Raw genomic sequence first — 25,526 nt, forward strand, 5'->3', positions numbered from 1 at the left:
CCACCAAGAATATACAACAATTACCCGATTTGACGTCTATAAAAAGTATACTACTTTTCTTTTCTCGACACGACATTACTTTCTCTTTTTAACTGTAATCACTCAATTTTATATGTCTCTATACTTAATTCAATAACAATTACTAATTTCTATTTTACACACATCTATTAATTATTTTGTTTCTTAAAATCCATATCCATAAAAATAGTACTCCCTCCGTCCCAATAATGTTGTCCCCTTTCTTTTGGGCACGGAGATTAAGCAGTGTGAAATTAGTGTGGTAAAATAGAAGGTCCCACATGCTTAACCCCTTCCCAAACATGTCTCTCTCTCTCTCGGCACTCTCTCCCCAAACATGAAACATGAATTCAACAAAAATAAATTCAAGAAGAAGAACTAATCAACACTCTGCAAATTCAATAAACAAGAAAAAGAAAACCAATTCAAGCAACACAGCAAATTCAATAACAGAAGAACAAAATCCCTAATTTCTATGGTGGAGGAGAGAAGAGACGAGGCGAGGCGCTGGTGGATTTGCAGAGAAGCGGCGACGGGGCTGGTGGATTTGCAGAGAAGCGGCGGCGAAGAACAAAATCCCTAATTTCAACAAAATCTTCATTAAACAAGAATAGAAAATGCCCTATGGCTGTACAGTCGCCGGAATCGAAGGGGTGCACTGTTGTTGGCGTCGGAATCGAAGGGCTTTGTGTGGAATCGAAGGGTTGTACTGTTGTGGGCGTCGCCAGAATCGAAGGGCTCTGTGTAGCGAAGGGCGGTGGTGGTGAGTTGCCACCGTCTGAGGGGAGAGAAAAACACAGGGAGGCTTGGGCGGCGCCTCTGTGTGGCGAAGGCGGAAGGACGAAGGCGAAGAGGCGAGAGGGAGGGCGGAGGCGAGTGTTAGGGTAGATCTGTGCTCGACGGATTTACAGAGGGAGAAGGAGGGAGGCGGCGACGGCGGTGGAACAGAGGAGGAGAGGGAGGCAAAGGCGGCGGCGGCGAGCCCTAATTCATGGGGGAACGGATTTACAGAGGGGGAAGGGGGGAGGCGGAGGCGGCGGCGGCGGAACAAAGGGGGAAGAGGGAGGCGGCGCCGGTGGAACAGAGGGGAAGTGAGCGGCGGCGCCGGTGGATTTGCAGAGGGGAAATGGTGGAGCGACGAGGGAGAATGAAGGAGATGGTAGAGAGAGAGAGAGGCGAGTGATGTAATTTGGAGGGGTAAGTTTAATTAGAATCATGTTTAAGTGAGAGTTAATTAACCTTAAAATTTACCCAAAAAGGAAATGAGACAAGATTATTGGGACGGAGGGAGTATGAATTTTAATTCAAACTTGACCAAAAATTAAGTACATGTATTCGTTTCTGACCCAATCATTAGCAATGAAGGCCTACGACATGGACACTACTAGAACCTGATTCGCACTAACTTTGTATTTTAAATCATCTAAAAACCTAAACCAAAAGAAGCAAAAAAGAAAGAAAGGAAAAAGGCACCCATCTAAAAATCCATATAACACGCACTAATAAATTAGAAATGATAATTTTAAATTTTCGTTAAAAAATGATAATTCTAAATACTTGTAAGTGTTTTATTAAAATGTGACTGATAGTAATGGTAATTCTAAATTTTCATTAAAAAAATGATAATTCTAAATATTTGTAAGTGTTTTATTAGAATTATTAATAATCTATACTAATATACTAATAGAAAAAGAGCCTACGGCATTTTAAGACACAACTTGTGGATTGCCTATTTTACCCCTATTATATATTTTATTTTAAAATTATTTTACATATTATATATTTATAAGAATATATATTAATTTATTAGATATTACACTAAATCTATGTGATATATTTCTCTAGCTATTGATAAGGCTTATAAATAAATATATCCATCCAATAAATCATCTAATAAAAGTAATGAATTAATAATTTTTTTAAAATAATAAATTATTTAATAAAAATAACATTAATTACACAGCTAGTACTAATAAAAATGTGAATTTGTGATCTATATATATTTATCCTATTAGTAGTAAGTGAATAACCAACTTTGTGTTTCCAATAATATTTTTTTGACATGTCAGTAAATAAAATATGTTGTAATATGTGAGTAAGTAGTCTTAGTTTTGTATCTATTTTGTAATATTGACTTATGTCCATATATTCCTTGAGGTCAGTAAAGTCTCCCCCTCTCTCTCTCTCTCTCTCACAGTTGAGCAAAGCAAACCATATTCCGCCATAACAATAATAGTGAAAAAAAAAAAAAAGTGAAAAACGAGGGAGATAGGTGAGTAAAAAAACAGCAGCACGAGACAGCATTAATAAAGTGGGTGATTTGATTTTGATTTCAAATATGCTCTTCCAACTTTAGTCTGAATTCTCATTGTGATGTTTGTGTTCCTGGCAAATTGATGAATGAATCTTGATCCGTAATTCGATATATATGATGATGGCATCTTCGGAGAGCTTCCAGAGAGATGTGGAAGAAGAGGAGTGCCAATACCTGTGCGTTTCGTCGTCGTATTACAGCGTGTTCGTGGTTCGGCTGGCGATCATGATCATGCTGGCAATCTTGATAGGCTTGCTCACTCTCCTCACATGGCACATCACCAGAGTCTACACCACCAAATCCCTCAACACTCTAGCATACGGCCTCCGCCACGAGCTCCTCCAGCGCCCCCTCCTCCGCATGTGGAACATCCTCAACTCCACCGTCGAGGTCGCCACCGCCCAGGTCAAGCTCTCCGACTCCGTCATCCGCCGCTACAACAAGCCCGCCGCCTCCCAAGCCGACCAGCTCGACCTCTACCAAGTCATGAAGGAGCTCACCTGGGCGCTCTTCGCCAGCCGCAAGGCCCTCAACTCCATCACCCTCAGCTACAGAAACGGCTTCGTGCAGGCCTTCCACCGCAACCACCGGAGCAACAACACATACTACATCTACTCCGATCTCACCAACTACTCCATAGCCACCTCTTATTCCGTTAATCTCCTCTCCTCTCACCAAGGCTGGAACGACCAGTCCATCCACAACAACATGTCTGCAATCTGGTACCGCGAGCCTCTGGACCCCAGCACGGGGGAGAAGACTGCCAAGGCCGCCCCCATCCCCCCCGATGAGCTCATCAACATCGCCGGGATTTCACAGGTCCCTGATGGCACGGCCTCGTGGCATATAGCTGTGAGCAAATACAGTGACTCGCCCTTGCTCTCTGCAGCATTGCCTGTTTGGGACCCTTCCCACAAGAGCATAGTTGCTGTGGTGGGCGTTACTACTGCTCTGTATAGTGTGGGGCAGTTGATGAAGGAGCTGGTTGAGTTTCACAGTGGCCACATCTATCTCACCTCTCAGGAGGGCTGGCTGCTTGCTACCTCCACCAACACTCCTCTGCTCATGAATTCTACGTCCGGCCCTAAGCTTATGATGGCTGCCGATTCTCAGGAGTCTGTGATTAGGTCAGGGGCCCAGTATTTGAGTAAAGCCTATGGGAACAAGCTGCCTCCTAGTCAAGAAGTCCATATTCAGAGCGCCAGGCTTGGGAACCGCCTTTACTACATTGACTCCTTCTTCCTCAACTTGAAGAGGCTTCCTATGGTCACTCCTGCACTGCTTCTTCTCCTGCTTTCCCTTTTCATCCACACTGTTTGCTCATTTCTGATTGCTTGCAGGTTGGAGTTATCATGATTCCCAGGCAATATATAATGGGGAAAGTGGATGACAAGGCTTTTAAGACTTTGATGATTTTGATATCTGCTTCTGTGTGCATCCTACTGGTTGGCTGGTTCTGCATCTTCATCTTGACTAATGGAGTCTCCAAGGAGATGAAGCTGCGCGCTGCCTTGATAAGTCATCTCGATGCAAGGAGGAAGGCCGAGGCATCCAACAACTACAAGAGTCAATTTCTAGCAAACATGAGGTCAGCAGCCTCAGATCATGCATGACTTTGCTTCTTCATTGCATATATTGATAAACTTTTCTTCTTGTCACAGCCACGAGCTTCGGACGCCTATGGCTGCCGTGATTGGCTTGCTGGATATCCTCATGAGCGACGACTGCCTCAACAGTGAACAGCAAGCGATGATCACACAGATCCGCAAATGCTCTAATGCTTTGCTGAGGCTTCTTAACAACATTTTGGATCTCAGCAAGGTACAAGTTAACAATCATCTTTCAACGTACCATTTGTGTCGTGTAGCAACAATTGGAAGGCGTGGAATGAATCAAGATCTCATACTTGGTGGGTGCAGGTTGAATCAGGAAAACTGATACTAGAAGAAACTGAGTTTGAATTAGGTAGAGAGCTTGAAGGGCTTACTGATATGTTTTCCGTGCAGCGTATTAACCACAACGTGGAGACTGTTCTTGATCTCTCGGGTATGGGTCTTACCCGTCTCTCGTCTATCTCTACTACCTCTCCTTGCTTAACTTGTACATGGTTCTATACCATTGCAGATGATATGCCTAAAGTAGTCCTAGGAGACTCTGGAAGAGTTCTTCAAATTTTTGCAAATCTGATTAGCAATTCTATCAAGTTCACAACCTGTAAGTGAGGAAAAAACATACAATCAAACGTCACTTGAAACAAATATTTTGAGAGGTGAAGGTAATGAATGATCTGTGCTTGTGACAGCTGGATACATCATTCTGCGCGGATGGTGTGAGACTGTAGACGCAGATAGTAAGAAAAGAGAGTCTTCCCTTAATCCGAAGGAGTCGTGGTGTGCACAAAAGTTGAAACGGAAACGAGAAGCAAGCCATGGGAAGATATGCTCCAAGAAAGACAACAGAATGATTCTTTGGTTTGAAGTTGATGATACTGGCTGTGGTATATATTTACATATCCTATATCAGCAGGGTGCATACACAATCAAACATTCTAAACTTTCTTGTTTTTCTTACCAGGAATTGATCCTAACAAATGGGAATCAGTTTTTGAGAGTTTTGAGCAAGCTGATCCCTCAACTACAAGGCTGTAAGCTACTTATAATTCCATAGAATCCAATTCTAGATTTAAATTTAAGGAATCTCGCCTTGACAGCTTCGGTTACAACATATTCTATTCTCAGGCATGGAGGCACCGGTCTTGGTTTGTGCATCGTCCGAACCTTGGTGAGAGATACATGGATTCTTGAAAAATAAACTTCCAAGTTGATGAGTTGCACTATGATGTTGTATCTCTTGCTTGCACTTTAATGGCGGCGAAACTTTTGGCAGGTGAACAAGATGAATGGAGAAATCAAAGTGGTGAAGAAGAGTGGACCAGGAACTTTGATGCAGCTGTATCTGCTTCTCAACACGCCTGCTGAGACGACGAAGCAGCATTACCAATTTGACTTCAAAGACCACAATCTAACTGTGAGTTTTGCTTCACTTTCAAGACCAATGATAAACCTCAAAAAAGCAAATGAAAGTTTATGTAGTATGGTAGTTTAGAAAGCTTTAGAAACTATTAATTATTGCAGCTGAATACAGGTGTTGCTTGCACTTAATGGCAGAATGACCAGATTGATTATGACAAGATGGTTGCGCGAAAAAGGAGTTCAAACACATGAAGCATCTGATTGGAATGAGCTGACACTAAATCTTCAAGATTTCTTCAATGCAAGAATCACTAATGGGAACTCACAGATGCCACGCTCAGAAACTCAAGAATCAAACTTGGGAAGCAGCATTGCATCAATTTTCATCATAATCATCGACATTGGACTGCTCGACTTGAGCACTGAGCTGTGGAAGCAGCAGCTCAATTTTCTAGAGGAGTACAGCGCAGGAAGAGCCAACTTCGCCTGGATCATGAATCACGACACCTCCAAAGTTATCAAGGCTGAACTCCGCAGAAGAGGGCATCTACTAATGGTTAACAAACCTCTATACAAAGCTAAACTAGTTCAGATTTTTGAGGCAATCATAAAAAGAGACAGAAACTTGCACCTACAAACTCCCGTAGCAGATGATGAATTCCATGAAATTGATGCTCTTCAGTCTCCTTCTGCTAGCTCAGATGATTCTGAAAAGCTGGATAACGAGAGCTGCACGATGATTAGAAGCTCCCATGCTGGAGTCAGAAGAAGTGAGTATTTCAGTAGAGGACCTCTGTCTCAAAACATGCTGAGCAACTCCTGTGCTGATTATATCCATGTAAATCTAGAAGATGGCGTCTCTAGCCTCAGTAAAGAACGATATTCCACTAAATCATATCATGAAGAGATTCAAGGTGCTGCAAGCTCACATAAGGCTGTGAATGAGCAAAAAAGGCCTCTTGAGGGCCTCTGCATCCTTCTTGCAGAAGACACAATCATCCTCCAAAGAGTTGCAACGATCATGCTGGAGAAAATGGGAGCAAGAATCGTGGTTGTAGGAGACGGGCTTCAGGCAGTGGATGCTCTGAAAAACAAGATCCAGTCAAATGAATACAATGATGCAAAGGCATTGCCATATGACTTGATATTGATGGATTGTCAAGTAAGTTTACTACCATTATATATTAACATGCAATTTCTGCTTGTTGATCAGCAACAAGCTAGGCATTCTCATAGTGTTTAATTTGGTGTGGATTTTGCAGATGCCTAAAATGGATGGGTATGAAGCAACAAAAGCAATAAGAAGATGGGAATGTGGAAGCGGTTTTCACATTCCAATAGTTGCACTCACAGCTCATGCAATGTCTTCTGATGAAGCCAAATGCCTTGAAGTTGGCATGGATGCTTATCTAACAAAACCAATAGACTGCAAGCTTATGATTTCCACCATTCTTTCCTTAACTAAAGGAATGTGATCCGACTCTTCCAAGAAGAGTCAGAGTCATATGTTTCATCTCATATTCCGATTCTATCAATGCATGTTAACTAAGCCTTGGTGCTTGATTTTGTATTAAGGATAAGATAAACAGTTTGAGCAAAGAGTCATAGGTTTGTCCACAGAAGTTGTAGATGGAATAGAGCCAATTTGTAAATTTAGTGCTCAAGCTTTTGTGTTTTGCTCCTCCTTTATCTTTCTTGAAATGATTCTAAGCGTTGTTTTATCGATATTACCAAGTAACTGAAAACATAAAAGCTCTTTGCTACATGTATATTTTGTCTTACAAATATATTAATCGCTTTATCATCACGACAATAAACGAGGTATCTATTTCTTTTATTTATTCTCGTCTTTTGAAGTACATCGTTGATGTGGTGGTAGGACTTTAGTTTTTATGTGCGTGAGTTGGACTAGCAGTAGTTTGCTACTGATTCGTATCGATTAACAAATCCAGATTAATTTTCCTGTCTTCGCAGCAGGCAGAAGCCAAATCCAGATTTTGTGGTATTCCAATTTACTAGTCGTTTTGTAGAAGAATTTGGTTTAGCAATAGCTCAACAATTAGAAATTAGGAGTTAACATGGGCATGGTGAGGAGTAGTTTATTTGATTGATCATCATATAATGTACACTTCCGTGCATGGTACTACCATGTTGACATATAATAGCCCCTGCATCTCATCATATTAAATTCACACACAAACCCTCTAATCCGCGTACCCAACGTGAAGCTAGCTGGCATTACGAATTTTATTTCAATCAATTCAAGATTGTATACACGTGCATCCACTGCCTAATTCAGCACACCCACGTACATTATGACTGAGTTTATAAACTCCTTAAAATAACTTACGCAAACTAATACCCCTTATATATTTGGGGGTCTTCCAACTATACAAGTAGAGAAACCAGCGCGTGTGTAGAAAAATGAGAGGAGAAGGCAAGAAATGGGAGGATTTGATGCAACAAGTGAAGAAAGTTGGGTACATAGCTGGGCCGATGGTGTTGGTATCGATGTTGCAGTATCTGCTGCAAGTGGTTTCCACGATGATGGTCGGCCACCTCGGCCGCCTCACGCTATCAAGCGTCGCCATCGCCACTTCTCTGACCAATGTCACCGGTTTCAGCCTTCTCGTAACTCCTTCATCTCTTGCTAGCTATGTACACAACACAATTAAATAGTGATGAGTTTTGGTTGTATATAAATAGTCAGGGCTGGTTGGCGGCTTGGAAACTCTGTGCGGGCAGGCCTACGGCGCGGGGCAGTACCAGAAGCTGGGCGTCTACACTTACAGCGCCGTGTTTTCACTAGCTGCGGTGTGCATCCCGGTGAGCCTTGCGTGGGTGTTGATGGAGAAGCTGCTGGTGGCCATGGGGCAGGATCCCCTCGTCTCCCTCCAAGCCCGAGACTACTCTCTCCGCCTCATTCCCGCCCTGTTTGCTGCTGCTGTTTCAAAGCCTCTTGTGAGATACTTGCAAACTCAGAGCTTGGTTTTGCCGATGGTGGTAAGCTCGTTTGTGGTGCTGTGCTGCCACATTCCCACCACTTGGGCTCTCGTCTATAAGCTGGATATGGGGAGTAGTGGTGCAGCTACGGCCGTCTGTATATCCAATTGGTTATATGTCTTTGTTCTTGCAGTTTACATCAGATACTCACCATCATGCAAGGCCACGCGCTTGGCCTTCTCCGTTGAGGCCTTCCGGCACATAGGGGAGTTCTTCCGCTTTGCAGCTCCTTCTGCTGTCATGGTTTGGTACTGCTTTCTCATCTTGCTTCTTCTGTTTTGCTCTGTCTTGCCTTGCTTCTATTCTAACTTTTTCTATTTATATATGGTATGCTGTAGCCTGAAATGGTGGTCGCTGGAAGTGCTTGTTTTGGTATCCGGCCTTTTACCCAATCCAACGCTTGAGACATCAGTGCTGTCAATATGGTAATCTGCAACACTCCCATCATTTCTCAATATTTCATATATATTGAGCATCTCTAATGGTTCTTGAATGATCAGCCTAACTATTTCGACATTGCATCTCACCATTCCGTATGGACTTGGAGCTGCAGCAAGGTTGGCTTTCTCTTCATATATCAAATCAAATATCAACGTGGTTTGTGTGTTGATGGTTTTTCACTTGCAGCACGCGAGTTTCGAATGAGTTAGGAGCTGGAAATGCGGACAAGGCGCGGCTGGTGGTTTGGGTGGCGATGTTTCTTGCTGTGGCTGAAACTGTGGCCGTGAGCATCCTTCTCCTCTGCCTGCGCCACGTTCTAGGGCGTGCCTACAGCAACGAGAGGCAGGTGGTGAACTACATTGCTGGGATGACTCCACTTATTTGTGTCTCCACCATCACTGATAGCCTGCAAGTAGTGATCTCTGGTTAGTGTCCTAAATCTAATCAACCACCTAACAAACTCATGGGTAAGGTAAATGGTTGTTGCACATCAGGAATTGCAAGAGGGAGTGGGTGGCAACACATCGGTGCTTATGTGAACTTAGGCGCATTTTATGTGGTGGGGGTTCCGGCAGCCGTAGCCCTGGGCTTCGCGGTGCACTTGAACGCGAGAGGGTTGTGGATAGGGATACTCATTGGTTCTGTGTTGCAATCAACCGTTATGTCAGTTATAACAGGATTCACCAACTGGAACAAACAGGTACCTACCCATTTCAGCTTTTCCTACTACTTTGAAATTGACGACATCAACTTCCTACAGGCAACGGAGGCACAGGAGAGAGTCGCTGAGGCTCCATCGTCACACCCCTAATTACTCAAACTTGGAAGCCAGCCAGTGAGAGATCATAGATATGTCAGGAAACAGTGAAATGCAAGACATAATAAAGTAGGTAGGCGATCTCGTATTATATCAAATTATTGTGAAAGAAAATTGTCTACACAGCACACCACTCATTACATTCCAATGAAAACTTGTAGCTAGATCTGATAGTGATGTAAATGAGTGAATGAGATATGTGCATGGTCAAGAAGCTGGTGAAGTGAGAGCAATTTCTATTTCCTCCAAAGATCGCCCCTTCGTTTCCACCACGTTACCAGTTACGTACATCACTGCTAGAATACAAACGGTACCGAATCCCAGGTATACTGTACTCAGCCCGAATCTATTCACAACGCTCAAGAAGTACAACCCGATCACAAAATTGGCTATCTGTTACAACCAAGAAACACCCGACTTCAATAATAACCAACCCAATTTCCATCACATTTTCTATCTATAGATACCGTTATGCCAGAAATTTTTTGTCACGGATGACTCATAATCGCTTGAAAAGACTGAGGCCAATAGTGACACGAAATTAACATCAAACAGGAAAAGAATGCCAAAATAGATTTCTTACCCAATGCGTTCCCAGAGATAAAGCCACTGCTTTTGCTCGGATTCTTGACGCAAAAATCTCAGGAAGTAGCAGAGCAGGTACTGGACCAGCACCAAGAGAGAACGACAACACATAACTGCACAAATAAACATGGAAACAAGTTTCAGAAAATTTATATACCAAAAAAGAAAAATGTACTTAAAATTGGAATGTACAAAAACTTACAGGACAGTGCCAAGTACAGCAAGTGTGCCTGAGTAAGGTGTCAGAGCCCTCCAGCTGAAGGTCAGGGAAAGCAGCAACATGGAAGAACCCTTTGAAAGAAGAAAACTGATATCTATGAATAAACAATCAAATATAGACACCGCTGCTCGGAAAGGGAAACACAGGAATGACGCAAATTATGAGACCAGAATGCAACAAACTTACAGCACTAATGTCCACAATAGTTCCTATGCATAAATGTTCACTTAGATTTCTTAATGTATTTGTATTTTGCAAGAATGTAGGATAAAGGATACTTAACAATCAAACTTAATATAAATGAATCATACCATTCCTGCAAAACTTGTAATCAAAAGACTCTTCCTTCCTTGTTTATCCATCAATGAGGATGCAATAGTTGTGCCTGGCAAAATGTACACACAATATGTAAAATGTCTGTATAACTTCCTTATTCATTCGTCTTCTAGAACCTCGAAAATAAAACTAACCAATAACATTTGCAGCCCCAACCAGAGCACTGGCAGCAACATCAGATGTAATACCAGCAGTGCGGAATACTGAAGTAGAGTAGTAAACAACTGCATTGATCCCAGCAAGCTGCTGAAACAAGAAGAGAGCTGCACCAACACTCACAACTGCAACACGATATAATATAAATTTTCAGGACACCCAAAAATGCTGCAGGAGTAATTATAAGGAATGAAAACTACAACAATGCAGTCTGTAGCTTAATCATTTTCTATATACAAAGGAACCATGGCTAATGTAATGCATAAGTAAAATAGACATTATTGTAGCTTCCGAAAAGGGAAATGTAATCTCAATCTCATAAAAACTCTTGTATTCTGTAAATACCTTTCCGGTAGCGGCTGCTAAAAAGATCAAGCCATCCAGCTTCTGGTTCAGAGGAACATCGACCTGCTGCATCCAGATCACCCATAACCTCAGCAACTCTTTCTTTCCCAAATAGCCTCCTTATGGACACTTCGGCTTCAGCAATTTTCCCTTGCTACAGTAGAAATGTGCCTCATTTAGCATGTTTATCAAATGCACACCAAAAAGCAATCAAAGCAAGCATATATAAGTTTGTCAAAAAACAGGCAATGTTATGAAGTTCACAATGTAACCTGATAAAGCCATCGAGGACTTTCAGGAGAACAGACCATTCCTACTGCCAACAATACAGATGGAACAATTGCAATAGAAAACATTGTCCTCCACCTTTTCACAACAGAGACCAAAAGCAGCATGAGATCGACAATTAATAGAAATTAAAAAATGTGGGAGTAAATCAAGTTATATTATCCATCCAAGTGATACTGCACTGAAGGCGATGTCAAAGACATCAAAAGAGGGACGATTTTTGTGTTACCATGTCCAAATATTTTTAAATTGATTAATAAAGAATAAATACATTTTGACTCATCGGGCGACAATAAGCTAGAGATGATGGTGATAAGATTAATTCTGTTGTCATTTATAACTTGTAAACTTGGTTGTTCTATGGCATATGACATAGGTCGTATTACAAGAACCAGATGAAAATCAAAATATTAAAAAATGAGACTGTTTTCAATCTGTCAGGAGCCTAAGATTATCAACAAAATACCTATCTCCAGCATATCTCAATAGTTAAAAACAATTAGTATAAAATACATTTTTCATGACGAGGACATATTTGCAAGAAGTAAATACCACAATGGATTCCCCGCCAAAGGCAGCCCAGCTACCAATGCTGCTAGGATTCCAATGCATATAAATAATTGATTGACAGATCCAAGAGTACCACGAATTTCAGTAGGTGAGATCTGGTCAAGAAAAGAGTGTCAGATGTATTATACAATAATCAAGGAAAGAATAAATAACAGGTGCATAAAAAAAGGCTACCTCGGATATGTAAAGTGGCACAATAGCTGATGATATGCCTATTCCAACTCCAGCAACCACACGACCAATTATCATTGTCTCTACACTTTCTGCTATGGCACTGAGATACATGATTACAGTTTAGATAATACTACTATCATCATTTTGTTATCAAATACAAAAATCAGAAGATGGATTCTAATACAAACCAAAGAAATGCCCCAACTGCAAGTGGAATTACATCCAGCACAAAAGTCTTCGTTCGCCCAAATTTATCAGCTAATGAACCTCCAGTAAAAGATCCAACAGTAGCACCAGCAAGAAGTGCGCTAACGACCCAGCCTGAGTTAAAAATAGGCAGCATATAAAACATTGACTTCCTAATAAGAAAGAAGAAACGTGCCTGGAGTATTAACAAATAGGAACTTCTTTTTGTAGATATTATGATCAGTGTCCCAAATCAATACAAGAGTAATGTTTTGATGTGAAAAGTCATTGACCGTGATGGATTATACCTGCCAACCAGTTGGCTTTCCAGGAAGTTTTAGATGGCAAGATAGATGCATCTTATATTTCTCCCAGTTCTACACTAACCCAAAAAATAAAAATATATGGTATGTTCACTTGCACCCACTTTGAATTGCTCCATGTGGACCCTAAAAGGACTTCAATAACAACTTGCCTTGTAACACTGTGTTCTCCGCAATCCCAAGATCCTTGGCTAGGTACTCTAAAGCTCCATTTACGACCCTGAAGAAGATAAGTGTTACAGAAGGACATACCAAAAACCAAAGAAAATGTCTATGTTGTTGTAGCCTAATGTATCGTTCATCAAAAAATGAAAATAGATATGAAATTCATACCCGAGATGATATCCAAACAGAATGGCCCCTAAACAAGCAACACCAACATATGGATAAACATTTCCAGATGATTTCGCTTGGATTTTGGCAGTTGCAAGATCCTCTGGATCATCTTCTGTCACTCAACAAAAACACTAATATCTCAATGAACCACTTAGAAAGTGCTATGTGTACACTAATTCCAACACTCAAGTAGCATTGAGAAACAGGGCAAATCAAAGTCACACAATAATACACAAATTAAGACTAGGAAGAACACATGCAGCTACAACAATGACAACGTCCGGGGGTACCAACCATTACATTATACTAGTGACTGCAGTTTTTGCTCATCTAATATGCAGTTTAACACATAAAACCAACGTGAGTAATAAAGAATACTTACACCAATCCCAGCTCAATTCTTTAACATTAGTGTTGGTTTTACAGCATAACCACATCAACTAATCATGGGCAAAAGGTGTAGTCAAAATTATACCCAAGTACCACAAAGGACAGCTCCCACATTGAACATAATCACGATTAAAAACCAAAAAGTTGAGAATTAAACTGAATAAAATACAAACCAGAAGCTTGAGCTCTGACTGATCTGTTCTTGGCTGAAGATCCGTTCAAACTCTGAACACTCTCTCTTCCTCCCATTGGAACTGGAACTGGAACTGGAACCGGCACTAATTCTGGGATCAGCGGCGGCGGCACTCACTAGCGTGAACCTGTTTCTCTTGAACAAAAAACTAGGATCCTGTAGGGGGGAAAACGATTTTGCTCTGATTGAGAAAGCGGAAGCCTGCATTTCCACTAGTATAGCCTGTCAACACTTGAAAAAAGTCAACAAACAGTAATTTTTACATCAAAAAAGTTCAACCGTAAAATGCACGGCGCTCGGACACTTGAATGCAAGTCAGAAGGCGACTTAATTGCGAAATTAAGAAGCATTAGCGCCACATGAAATCGATGGATGAAGGACTACCGATCATGGAAATAACATGAAAAAATGAATAAAATTGGAGATAAATATGAGGGGGGAAATGTCGAATTAGGAGATCCAGTAAGTCTAAGAAGATGATTAGTATTTTGTTCGCAAGTGAGCAAGTTGGTGGAGTGGAGATCTCAAACCTTTTCATCATCTTCTTCGCATTTCTTATACATGTGCTATATCTTTTTTCATATTATTACCATACATACTAGATTTGATGCACGTGACATGTGAACCTCGTTTTAGAATGTGGCAGACACTGGAGATTGCCACGTCATTGGGTACCAACCATATCCAAATGTGCACATACAGCAGATTATGGCAGCGTATTTGGAATTTACTGCATATACTAATTGTAGTTTTTTGCCGGCAGATATAGGAAAATTAAGGGAGGTAGAATTTTTTATAATGACATAACAAGTTCGGAAATAGTAACAAATATATATTATTTATAATCCATCACTACTCTGAATAATGTAGAATATATCTGCAATGGGTGGATTAATTGAAGAAAAGAGGAGTGTCACGGTGATTGGTGGCATTAGATAATTGCGGGAAAATGAACAAGGATAAAGTGTTTTATACATTTATGTGTATGTCAATTGTAGAAGAGAGAGAAAGAAAAAGAGGGTAACACCAACACGTATGTGAATTGCATTGAGTGAAAAATTGATGAGTGAATAGTGCTTTTTGTCCCTTTTTTATGTACGCAAAAACTTGCGTGCGGACCGCCGCATCGTATGCGGCCGGGTATGGCCCACGACCCGCGCCCCAACCCGCTAACCCACGTCCCACTTGTATCCTAATTCCTAACCATAATCTTCCGCAAATTCCCTCCTCTCTCTAACTTTGCAGCATCGCTACGGTTTCACCTCTCGACGTTTCCTCCTCACAACGAGAATCGACGCCGTCCTCTCTTCTTCGACTGATACAACCCCATGACTCACCACCACTGTCACCTTCGTCTGCCCTACCATGTCGTCGAGCCTTGCGGCGGCGTGCTGCTTCTTCCGGGTTCTCCTATCACCAAATCGACGAAGCATCGCTGCAAAAGAGAGGTTTTTACAGTCGATTCGCCTCTCGTGGGGTTGAGGAAACTGACCTTGTTCGGGAAAGTGGTCGGACCAGCGGATCTATCAATTGGTTTGGCAAGGCGGTCCTAGGGCGGTCGATGCAGGCGTCGATGAGGTAGGTGTCCTCTATGAAGCTGAAAGAGAGGCTGCTTCAGGAAAGGGAAGAATTGGCTGCTGCTTGGACCCTCGCCGACCAAATCCATATCTGTGATGGATCTTTGGTGCGGGGACTTGTTTAGTTTCAAGGGATTGGATTCATCATGTTTTTGAGATCTGATTTTGCACTTTTCATTTTCGAATGATGCATTTTGTCTTAATTTGAAATGTCAATGCTGTAAAATTTGTAATGCACTTCTTCAAAATGAAATGTTATGAGTTTTGATTTGTTTTAGTTTAATTCTGCCTTGAAAAATGTATGCTTCTACTTTTGCATATTTTTACTTCTTTGAATTTGTATTTTAAATTATTTAGTCAAGTAAACATTGTCGTAACAAAAAGTAATCATTGATATGATGAAATGTAATGTTTCAAAAATAATACATTTCTTCACAATAATGTTTATTTTTATTCATAAGAACATTTACTTTTACTTATTTCTTCAAGTAATTATTTTTAAAAGTAAAAGTAATTATTGATATAAAGAAAAGTAATTATTGTCGTAATAAAAAGTAATTATTATTACAATAAAATGTAATGTTTCGAGATTATTACATTTGTTCACGATAATTGTTATTTTTATTCTTAATAATTTATACTTTTAGTTATTTAATCAAATAATTATTATTGTAAGAAAAAATAATCAGGGGATTCATTATTTAGGATTTAGTATTTAAGGTTTAGGGTTTAGTATTGAGTAAAAATTTAAAGTGTCCACTTCCTTATCTTTTTTTGTAAAAATGTCCTCTCTTATTATACAAAGCATTATATGCCCTATTCTTTAAGTACCTTTTGATTTGATAGGTTTGCTTGGCTTTTTGTGAAAGTCTTACACATTTGACCGATTTGACAGCTATCAATCATAAAAGTCAACGATTTGACAGCTATCAGTCAAGAGTACATATGACCGATGGGTGGCTAGATCATGTGTCCGGCCGGGCGGACACATGATTTCACCGGCCGGACACATGATTTTATCGGTCGGACACATGTCTGACCGATAAAATCATGTGTCCGGCCGTTAAAATCATGTGTCCGGCCGGGCGGACACATAATTTCACCGGCCGGACACATGATCCGACCAATAAAATCATGTGTCCAGCCGGTAAAATCATGTGTCCGACCGGCCGGACAAATGATCTAGCCACCCACCGATCATATGTACTCTTGACTGATAGCTGTCAAATCGTTGACTTTTATGACCGATGGCTGTCAAATCGGTCAAATGTGTAAGACTTTCATAAAAAATCAAGCAAACCCATCAACATCAAAGGGTAAATTAGGCACTTCACATATTTAGGGCATAGAATGCTTTCTATGATAAGAGATGGCATTTTTCAAAAAACACATAAGGGATGGGGCATTTTTACCCATTAACATTTTAGTATTCAGTGTTTAGGTAATTACAAAATATAGAATGACAAGAAATATTTATAGAAACATAAATATACATTTATACAAAGAAATGTATATACTAGGCTAAATAAAAGTAAATATTTCCGTTAGGGTTTAGCATTCAAGGGATAGGGTGGGTTTAGCATTCACTATTTAGGGTTTAGTATTTAGTGTTTAGGGTTTACAATATATTGAATGATAGGTAATACTTATATTGACATAAGTATACATTTATGCACAGTAATGTATATATTAGGGTATCAATGTTTAGGTTTTTTTTTGTATTTATTTATATTCTTATATTGACGTAAGTATACATTTGTGCATACAAATGTATATCTCAGGATAAATAAAAGTAAATATTACCATTAGGGTTTAGTATTCATTATTTAGGGGTTTAGTATTCATTATATATTTAAAATTTAATTAGTATTCAGTGTTTAGGGTTTAGTATTCATTATTTAGGGTTTAGTATTCAGTGCTTAGGGTTTAGTATTCATTATTTAGGGTTCAGTCTTCAGGATTTAGGTTGTAGAAAATATTGAATGATAAGAAATACTTATATTGACTTAAGTATATATTTGTTCTAACAAATGTATATGTTAGGCTTTATAAAAGTAAATATTATCATTAGGGTTTAGTATTCAAGGTTTAAGGTTTAGTATTCAGTATTTAGGGTTTAGTATTGATTATTTAGGGTTCAGTCTTCAGGATTTAGGTTGTAGAAAATATTGAATGATAAGAAATACTTATATTGACGTAAGTATACATTTGTGCATACAAATGTATATCTTAGGATAAATAAAAGTAAATATTACCATTAGGGTTTAATATTCATTATTTAGGGGTTTAATATTCATTATTTAGGATTTAATTAGTATTCAGTGCTTAGGGCTTAGTATTCAGTATTTAGGGTTTAGTATTCTGTGTTTAGGGTTTAGTATTCATTATTTAGGGTTCAGTCTTCAGGATTTAGGTTGTAGAAAATATTGAATGATAGGAAATACTTATATTGACATAAGTATACATTTGTTCTAACAAATGTATATGTTAGGCTTTATAAAAGTAAATATTACCATTATGGTTTAGTATTCAAGGTTCAGGGTTTAATATTCAAGGTTTAAGGTTTAGTATTCAGTGTTTAAGGTTTAATATTGATTATTTAGAGTTCAGTTTTCAGAATTTAGGTTGTAAAAAATATGGAATGATAGGAAATACTTATATTGACATAACTATACATTTAAATGTACTAACAAATCTATATGTTAGGCTTTATAAAAGTAACTATTACCATTAGGGTTTAGTGTTCAAGGTTTAAGGTTTAGTATTCAAGATTTAAGGTTTAATATTCAGTGTTTAGGGTTTAGTATTGATTATTTAGAGTTCAGTCTTCAGGATTTAGGTTGTAGAAAATATTGAATGATAAGAAATACTTATATTGACGTAAGTATACATTTGTGCATACAAATGTATATCTTATGATAAATAAAAGTAAATATTACCATTAGGGTTTAGTATTCATTATTTAGGATTTAGTGCTCATGATTTAAGGTTTAAAGTTTAGAAATTATAATACTTTATATTGAATGAAAGGTAAATATTATATCAGCATAAGTATATATTTGTGCTAAGAAATGTATATTTTGCACTTATTAAAAGTAAATATTCCTATTAGAGTTTAGGATTTAGCGTTTAGGGTTTAGTGTTTTTAGGGTTTAGAGTTTAGAAAATATAATGTTTTATATTGAATGAAGGTAAATACTTATATTAACATAAGTCTACATTTTTGCTAACAAATGTATATTTTATACTTATTAAATAACGTAGAAATAAAAATTATCAAATAATTATTCATGTAATCATTATTCTTAGAAAAAGTAACTATTGAAATGATGAAAAGTAATCCTTCAAAATCATTATTTGTGCTAACAAATGTATATTTTATACTTATTAAATAACGTAGAAATAAAAATTATCAAATAATTATTCATGTAATCATTATTCTTAGAAAAAGTAACTATTGAAATGATGAAAAGTAATCCTTCAAAATCATTACTTTTTTGGGAAAAAAAGAGAAAAAAAAAATGCAAGCTATAAAAAATTATTTGTGCTAACAAATGTATATTTTATACTTATTAAATAACGTAGAAATAAAAATTATTAAATAATTATTCATGTAATCATTATTCTTAGAAAAAATAACTATTGAAATGATGAAAAGTAATCCTTCAAAATCATTACTTTTTTGGGAAAAAAAGAGAAAAAAAAATGCAAGCTATAAAAAAAAGAGGGTAAAAAACGCAGGGAATGGGATTTGAACCCTTCCCCCTTTGGGATCGAGGAACATAGCACGCATATAACCATCGCACTACACAATACTTTCATTATTAATTACCAATATCTATCATATAAATGTTAGACGCGGATCGGGTGGATCCGACCCGGCCGCATCGTATGAGGGCGTCCGCACACAAGTCCATCCCTTTTATGTAGTAGTTAGCATTTTTTGCGGTATGTCATGTGTCCATAATTATCACTTTTAGTCATATTTAAGTCTTAAATGAGATTAAGAAAGTTGAATGATATTGAAGAAGTTAAGTGAAATTAAAAAATATAAATACAATTTACTTAATTGCTTTACTAGTTCTTGAAGATTTGTTCTGTTATGTCCCGTATAGGGGTGGCGTTCGGCCCCATACTGAATTTGCCCGAGGTCCGCCTTTATTCTGTCTTGTAGGAGTTGGCGTTGACCCCATCCCAAATTTACCCTTGATACTTGGTGGTCGTCTATTACTATTTATAATCTGCCGAGTGTTTATAGAAAAAATGAGACTGTATATTTTACTCCACAATCTATTATATAATAGGATTAAGCCTTAACCTATGTGGCATATCTAAAATCTCACCATTTCAAAATTTACCATATATAATCTTCATCATTTATTAATTAATTAACTATATACATTCTATATAAAGATTCATTAATCATAATAAATATAATTAATAATAAATATATATATATATAATAATAATATTAACATTACATATAATCTAAATTAATAAATTTTATTATTTATTTTTTCTAGATAAAAATTAGATTTACATGTCTGATAAGAAAAAAATTATAATTTATATACGATAAATTATTTTAATTGAATGTTAGTGATTAGATGTATATTTGTTATTAATTTTATTATAATTTATATACGATAAATTATTTTAATTGAATGTTAATGATTAGATGTATATTTGTTATTAATTTTATATTTCTCAATAGCGTACATATTATATGTATATGTTGCAATATATTATATTGTATGAATATATATATATATATATATATAATATTTATATTCTTAATTTTCAATAAAATTAATTTTGAATTGAGACATGCACGTATATGTAAATTATAAACGGGTCCGGTCATTGATTTACATATTTGCATAATAAGGCACAAACTCTATAAACTGATTACTTTTAAAAAAAAATCTTATTATATGTCTATCAAAATAATTAAAATTTTATTTTTATTTTTTATAAAATAAATCCATACATTTTATTTATATAGGGAAGAAAAATATATTTTTCATTTCTGCAAACTTTATTTGTTTCTGTTCGTCCATTACTACAACAACAACAACAACAACAACAACAACAACAACAACAATAATAATAATAATAATAATAATAATAATAATAATAATAATAATAATACGATTAGACCTTAGCCTACGTGGCGGGCCTCAAATTCTTTCTTTTCAATCTCAATCTCCAACGTGGCATTTGAGAATCCAATTTATATATTCTCATTCTCACTTTTAAAACAAAAGTCAGGCCTCCCTCTTCCTCACACCTCCCTTTTCCTCACCCCATCGCCGCCGTCCCTGAATCAGGTCGGCGTCGTCTCCCCCTTCACTGTCTCTCTCTTCTCTCAATCATTTTCTCTCTCTAAAGTCGATTGCACACTCAAATTGAGCCCTAATTCCCCCCTTAAACTGCCCGCCTCTCTCTCCCTCTAAATTCAGGCGTCGCCGCCGTCCTAAGGGCGGTGTTGCTCCGCCTCATCTCTGACTCCCTCTTCCATTCCTTAATTAGTTCGATTCTGTTTCCACTTCTTAAACCCATGAGAATTCTCCATTCGAAGCAATTAATACAAGAGCCCTAAGATTTCTTTTTCCTATAACCCGTTGCCGTTCCTTCGTCTAGACTCCGGCGAAATAGTCGCCGCTGAGCTTGCGGTTCGTCCGCCGCCGAGTCAACGCTGAGTTGAGCTGCCAGAGCAGAGCTACCAGAGCAGAGATGCCAGAGCCAGAGCTAGCCAGAGCAGAGATGCCAGAGCAGAGTTTCCAGAGCAGAGCTTCCAGAGCAAAGCTGCCACAGCCAGAGCTAACCAGAGCAGAGGGCCAGAGCAAAGTTGCCAGAGCAGAGCTGCCAGAGCAGAAATGCCAGAGCTAAGTCATTAAAGTCAGAGCCAGAGCTAAGTCACCAGATCCAGAGTCAGAGCTAAGTCGTTAGAGTCAGAGCCAGAGCCAAATCGCCAGATCCAAAGTCAGAGCTAAGCTATTGGAGCCAGAGCGCGGAGCCACACGCTAGAGACAATTCGCCAGAAGGCGGAGCTACTTAGAAGAGCGGAGCCAAAGAGTAAAAGTCTGCCCCAAGGAAGGAAATCCAGAGCTACTAGACAGAGCGGGATGATGAGGACATAATCCAGCTCTGTAATTAGGGGACAACGACCAGACAAGTTATAATCTAATAATAGCCTTAATTAGTTTAATGGCGAGCATGCGGAATAGATGACCAAACGAATTTACTACTTTACCCCGATTGTAATGCCTATAAATACCTATGATGATGAAATAAACCACACGCTCTCTCTTTTACTGCTTTAAGAACTCTTCTCTTTCATTTCTCTCTAGAGTTTGAACTAATAAAATTACATATATAAATAAAATATCTAAATTGTTAGAGTTATGTTTGTTAGATAGTTGACAATTGGAGTCATGGTTGAATATAATTTCATATTTGATGATGCTCTCTCAAACTCTAAATGAGATGATGCTCAAAACTCCAGACGAGATGATGCTCTTTCAAGTTTTAGACGAGATGATTCTCTTTTAAGTTTCAGACAAGATGATGCTCAGAAGTTAGAGATGATCTGTCAAGTTTGCGACGAGGTGATGCCCACAACTTGGTTGGTCTTAAAACTCCAAATGATACGATGTTCGATAAATCAGTTATGGTCTTTTAAATATCAGGCGAGATTATTTTCATAATTAGTTATGCTTTTAGAAGTTTGGGATTATATGATACTCACAATTCAATTATGATTTTTCAAACTCCATATAAAATTATGGTCAAAAGGCAAAATAAAAAAAAAAATTGAACAAAATTAATAAATCTTGTAACAACAAATGCAACAAATCAATCCGCCATCATACCTATGTCAAATTTATATATTTCTACTCTTTTTTTTTCTTACGCGTTAACTTTTTATAAAATTTCATATGAAAACTAATTGGTATTTTTATGATCTCAACAAAATTAATAATTTAATTGCTAAAAGTTATTGAGATTAATATAATTTTAAATGTATTACTAATTTAATTTAATTTAATTAATTATATAAATAATTTACATAAAAAATTATTTTATATAATTATCATAAGAATAACATAAAATATATAAAAAGAATAACATAAAATATATAAATGACAAGAAAATATGTACCCGTCGAATTTCGACGGGTAATACACTAGTAATATCATATAATTCCATGTCATTTAATGCAATATGCATGCTCTTACTAAATACTTATAACAAGTATTCAAGTGTTCTTCAATTCTATAATGGTAACTAAAGTTGTTCTAGATCATTCGCCCACAACGGTGTTGTGTGATGATATTTACAAGGTGATTAATTGTGTTTATGAATGGGACATATGAAACGCCACACAAACTACAAGAAGCAGATGTCTTCAAATTTGAAAATCTGATAGTTTTGGGGAACATGGTATATTTGGTTTTAACTTTTTTTTAGGGGTAAATTTGGTTTTAACTTTAAGATCACCACAAGTAGGAAAATTCATTTGTCTTCTTGTTTTTCCATCTCTCCCTGTCGTACGTACAAGTAAACTGGGCTTACGCTTTCTAAGTTTATTCAACTTAGCCCAATATAAAATTGGGCCTTTCATTTGGTCACATCAACACAACTCCAAAGACTAGCTACTTCAGTAAATGTGGACATAAATAAATTGGATAAAAAAATTAATTCCCTCAAAGAGAGGAAAAAGAAACAAATGAGAAAACATACAAAATTGAATGGATAAATTTCACTTTGAATCATATTCAGAAATATTTATTTAAATGATCAACTATCAATTTTATAGTAAAAATGCGAGTGTTCATTTTTAGGTCTCGAAATTTTGATGTGGCAGGTCAGATGTCTTTTTAAATTATAATTATATTTCTCTTCAAAAAAAGAATTATAATTATATTTTTTATTTATATGACTCGAAAATCCATTTTTGTGCCATCCTAATTTATTTATTTAAAAAAAATAAATTAATTAAGAATTTAAAAAAGTGTTAGTAATCAAGAGTATTTAAAGAATAGGACATAAACTGCCTCTAAAAAAAAGAATAAGACATAGAAAATTTATACTCCCTCCGTCCCACTGTAACCACCAGCACCACAAATGCCGCGCCAACCATCTCCGTGACGAGCCCCCCTTTCCTTGCCCGACGCATAATACATTTTGATGGGGCGCGTGTGAAACATGCCTCAATCACAAAAAAATTGTCCCTCTTCCATTCACTTTCATGGCAGTGGAGCCGTTCCCAAACGGCTCTCTTGCCTTTTTTTTTTTTTCCTACCTATTTTATCCATCATCTATAAATTGTTTCTCTTCCATTCACTTTCACAGCCTCTTTTCATTCATCTTCTTATTTTTCTTCTTCTTATTTATTTCATACGTATTTTTTTGTTCAAAAATCATGGAAGATGGTTGGGCTAAATATTAGAGCAATCACTCCCAAAATCCCTCTCTCAGCAATTCAAATTCTCCCGACAATGCATTCTCGCCATTATCTCAATCTTCTAACGCCTTCAAACGGCGGATCTTGAGGGAATAAATTTGAACGCCCAATTTGCGGCGACGACCAACCCCGAGGTGGAGAAGATAACATCCATTATGTCGTGACGCAGTCTACCAAACAATGAGGCGACTACACCCCGACGGAGACGACACTCGTTTGTCGTTTGTATGCGGAGGCCACATGCGATTCCATCAAATGCTCCGACCAAAAATGATCAAGTTATTGGGCGATATCCTAAAAAATTACAATGTTCAACGGCCCCAAGGCACGATCCAACGCGATGTGAGGCAAATAAAGTCTTACTTTCAACGCGACCAAAATGACGTAAAGTTGTGGGAAGCCATCTACAACAAGTGCCAAGTAAATTGGGGCTCCAACATGAGCGACGAGCAAATCACCTCTCAAGCACAACAAATTTATGCTTCCGAGCACGATGGTATCTTCAAGTACCCACATGCTTGGCATATGCTTCGCGAATGTCAAAAATTCGCGACGATTGACGAGGATGTCCATTCATCCAAACGCTCCGAGGGTTCAGATGGTCGCTATACGACCACCTCTAGCGAGCAAAGTATCTCTACAAGGCCCCAAAGACAAAAGGCGGCAAAGAAAGACAAATGCAAGAAGGCGAACAAACTCGAGCATGTGAGGCCATGGAGAACATGATCAAGGTTATGGGCATCTTCTCCCAAGTCCAACGCGACCTCGCCGACGATATCATAATGGGTAAGGATACCTCCGGCATGAAACCCGACGAGTTGGCTCACCATTTAAAGTTGGTGGAAGATATCAAGAAACGCAACAATTTATCATAGATTGTAGTTTTTTTTTATGATGAGGAGTAATATATGCAGAGCAGAGAAGTAGTATAAGCCAGAGGAGCGAGCTTCATCAGAGAAACGGGTTTCCGCAGAGAAGTCAGAGGGATGGGCCTTGTCAGAGAAACGGTCTGCACCAGAGAAGCCATTCTCGCCAGAGAAATGGTCTTCGCCAGAGGAATCACCAAAAGAGCGGGAGGGTCTCCCGCTTGAAGGCAAATTTACTATTTTGCCCCTGACCACGCAAGACGCATGCTCCAACAATGAAATTACCTTTTTACCCTTAACGTGTAATCTATAAATAGCCATGAGCTTGTACCTTGTATTTTCACGCTTACTTCACTTGTAATACTACAACAATCGGTTTCTCGTGCTCTCAACTTTGCTCTTCTCTCTCGCTTTTCCAAACAACACTAGGTATAAGTCGTAATCCGATAACAAACCACCGAGTAAATCTATATATGTTCAATTATAATTCACCATTTTATGTTTTTTTTTAATTGAAGTAATTTAGGACTTTATTTTATTGTAATGCAATTTTCAATTTCAATCAATGTAGGATTAATTTTAAATTCAAATGAAATTTATGTTATTAATTATAGTGTTTAGAATTAATTGAAAACAAACATTAAAATTAAATATAAATTAAAACAAAAAATTAAGAGCCAAGGGAGTTGGCTCACAATTGAGAAGACCACTTTTAAGAGTCAATGTTGACTCACCATTGTGGATGCTCTAAGTGGTTCAAAAAATTTTGACACAAAAATTAAGGAGAATAAATAAATTGGTTGAAAGTGGTAGGACCTATACTTTTTTAAAGATTAAATTTTTTTCATTTATGAAAACAGGCCATTTATAATGGGACGGCCCAAAATAAAATGCAAGTCACTTATAGTGGAGGGAGAGAGTATTTATAAAAAATGACATTTTTCAT

The 25,526-nt window shown here is 37.8% G+C and overlaps 2 protein-coding genes and 1 pseudogene across 3 annotated transcripts; 2 read left to right on the top strand and 1 right to left on the bottom strand.

Moving 5' to 3' along the window:
- Positions 1-2,067: 2,067 nt before the first annotated feature.
- On the top strand, positions 2,068-7,073 carry LOC131023845 (histidine kinase 1-like). Its single transcript, XM_057953457.1, has 11 exons — positions 2,068-3,598; positions 3,673-3,920; positions 3,994-4,153; positions 4,252-4,378; positions 4,457-4,546; positions 4,635-4,829; positions 4,907-4,976; positions 5,071-5,113; positions 5,219-5,359; positions 5,477-6,466; positions 6,567-7,073. Exons 1-11 carry the CDS (start codon positions 2,447-2,449, stop codon positions 6,777-6,779), a joined length of 3,429 nt encoding a protein of 1,142 aa, XP_057809440.1. The 5' UTR covers positions 2,068-2,446; the 3' UTR covers positions 6,780-7,073.
- A 528-nt stretch (positions 7,074-7,601) lies between these two features.
- Positions 7,602-9,815, top strand: LOC131023847 (protein DETOXIFICATION 12-like). Of its 2 annotated transcripts, XM_057953459.1 has the most exons (7): positions 7,602-7,935; positions 8,011-8,555; positions 8,646-8,732; positions 8,808-8,864; positions 8,935-9,173; positions 9,243-9,448; positions 9,509-9,815. In XM_057953459.1, exons 1-7 carry the CDS (start codon positions 7,729-7,731, stop codon positions 9,557-9,559), a joined length of 1,392 nt encoding a protein of 463 aa, XP_057809442.1. In that variant the 5' UTR covers positions 7,602-7,728; the 3' UTR covers positions 9,560-9,815. The 2 variants fall into 2 exon arrangements, with proteins under 2 accessions (XP_057809442.1, XP_057809441.1); XM_057953458.1 differs by having other exon boundaries at positions 7,648-7,935; positions 9,243-9,815.
- LOC131023846 (plastidic glucose transporter 4-like) lies at positions 9,628-15,668 on the bottom strand (annotated as a pseudogene).
- Positions 15,669-25,526: the final 9,858 nt, after the last annotated feature.

This window comes from Salvia miltiorrhiza, chromosome 4, assembly GCF_028751815.1.
Source record: "Salvia miltiorrhiza cultivar Shanhuang (shh) chromosome 4, IMPLAD_Smil_shh, whole genome shotgun sequence".
Lineage (NCBI taxonomy): Eukaryota > Viridiplantae > Streptophyta > Magnoliopsida > Lamiales > Lamiaceae > Salvia > Salvia miltiorrhiza.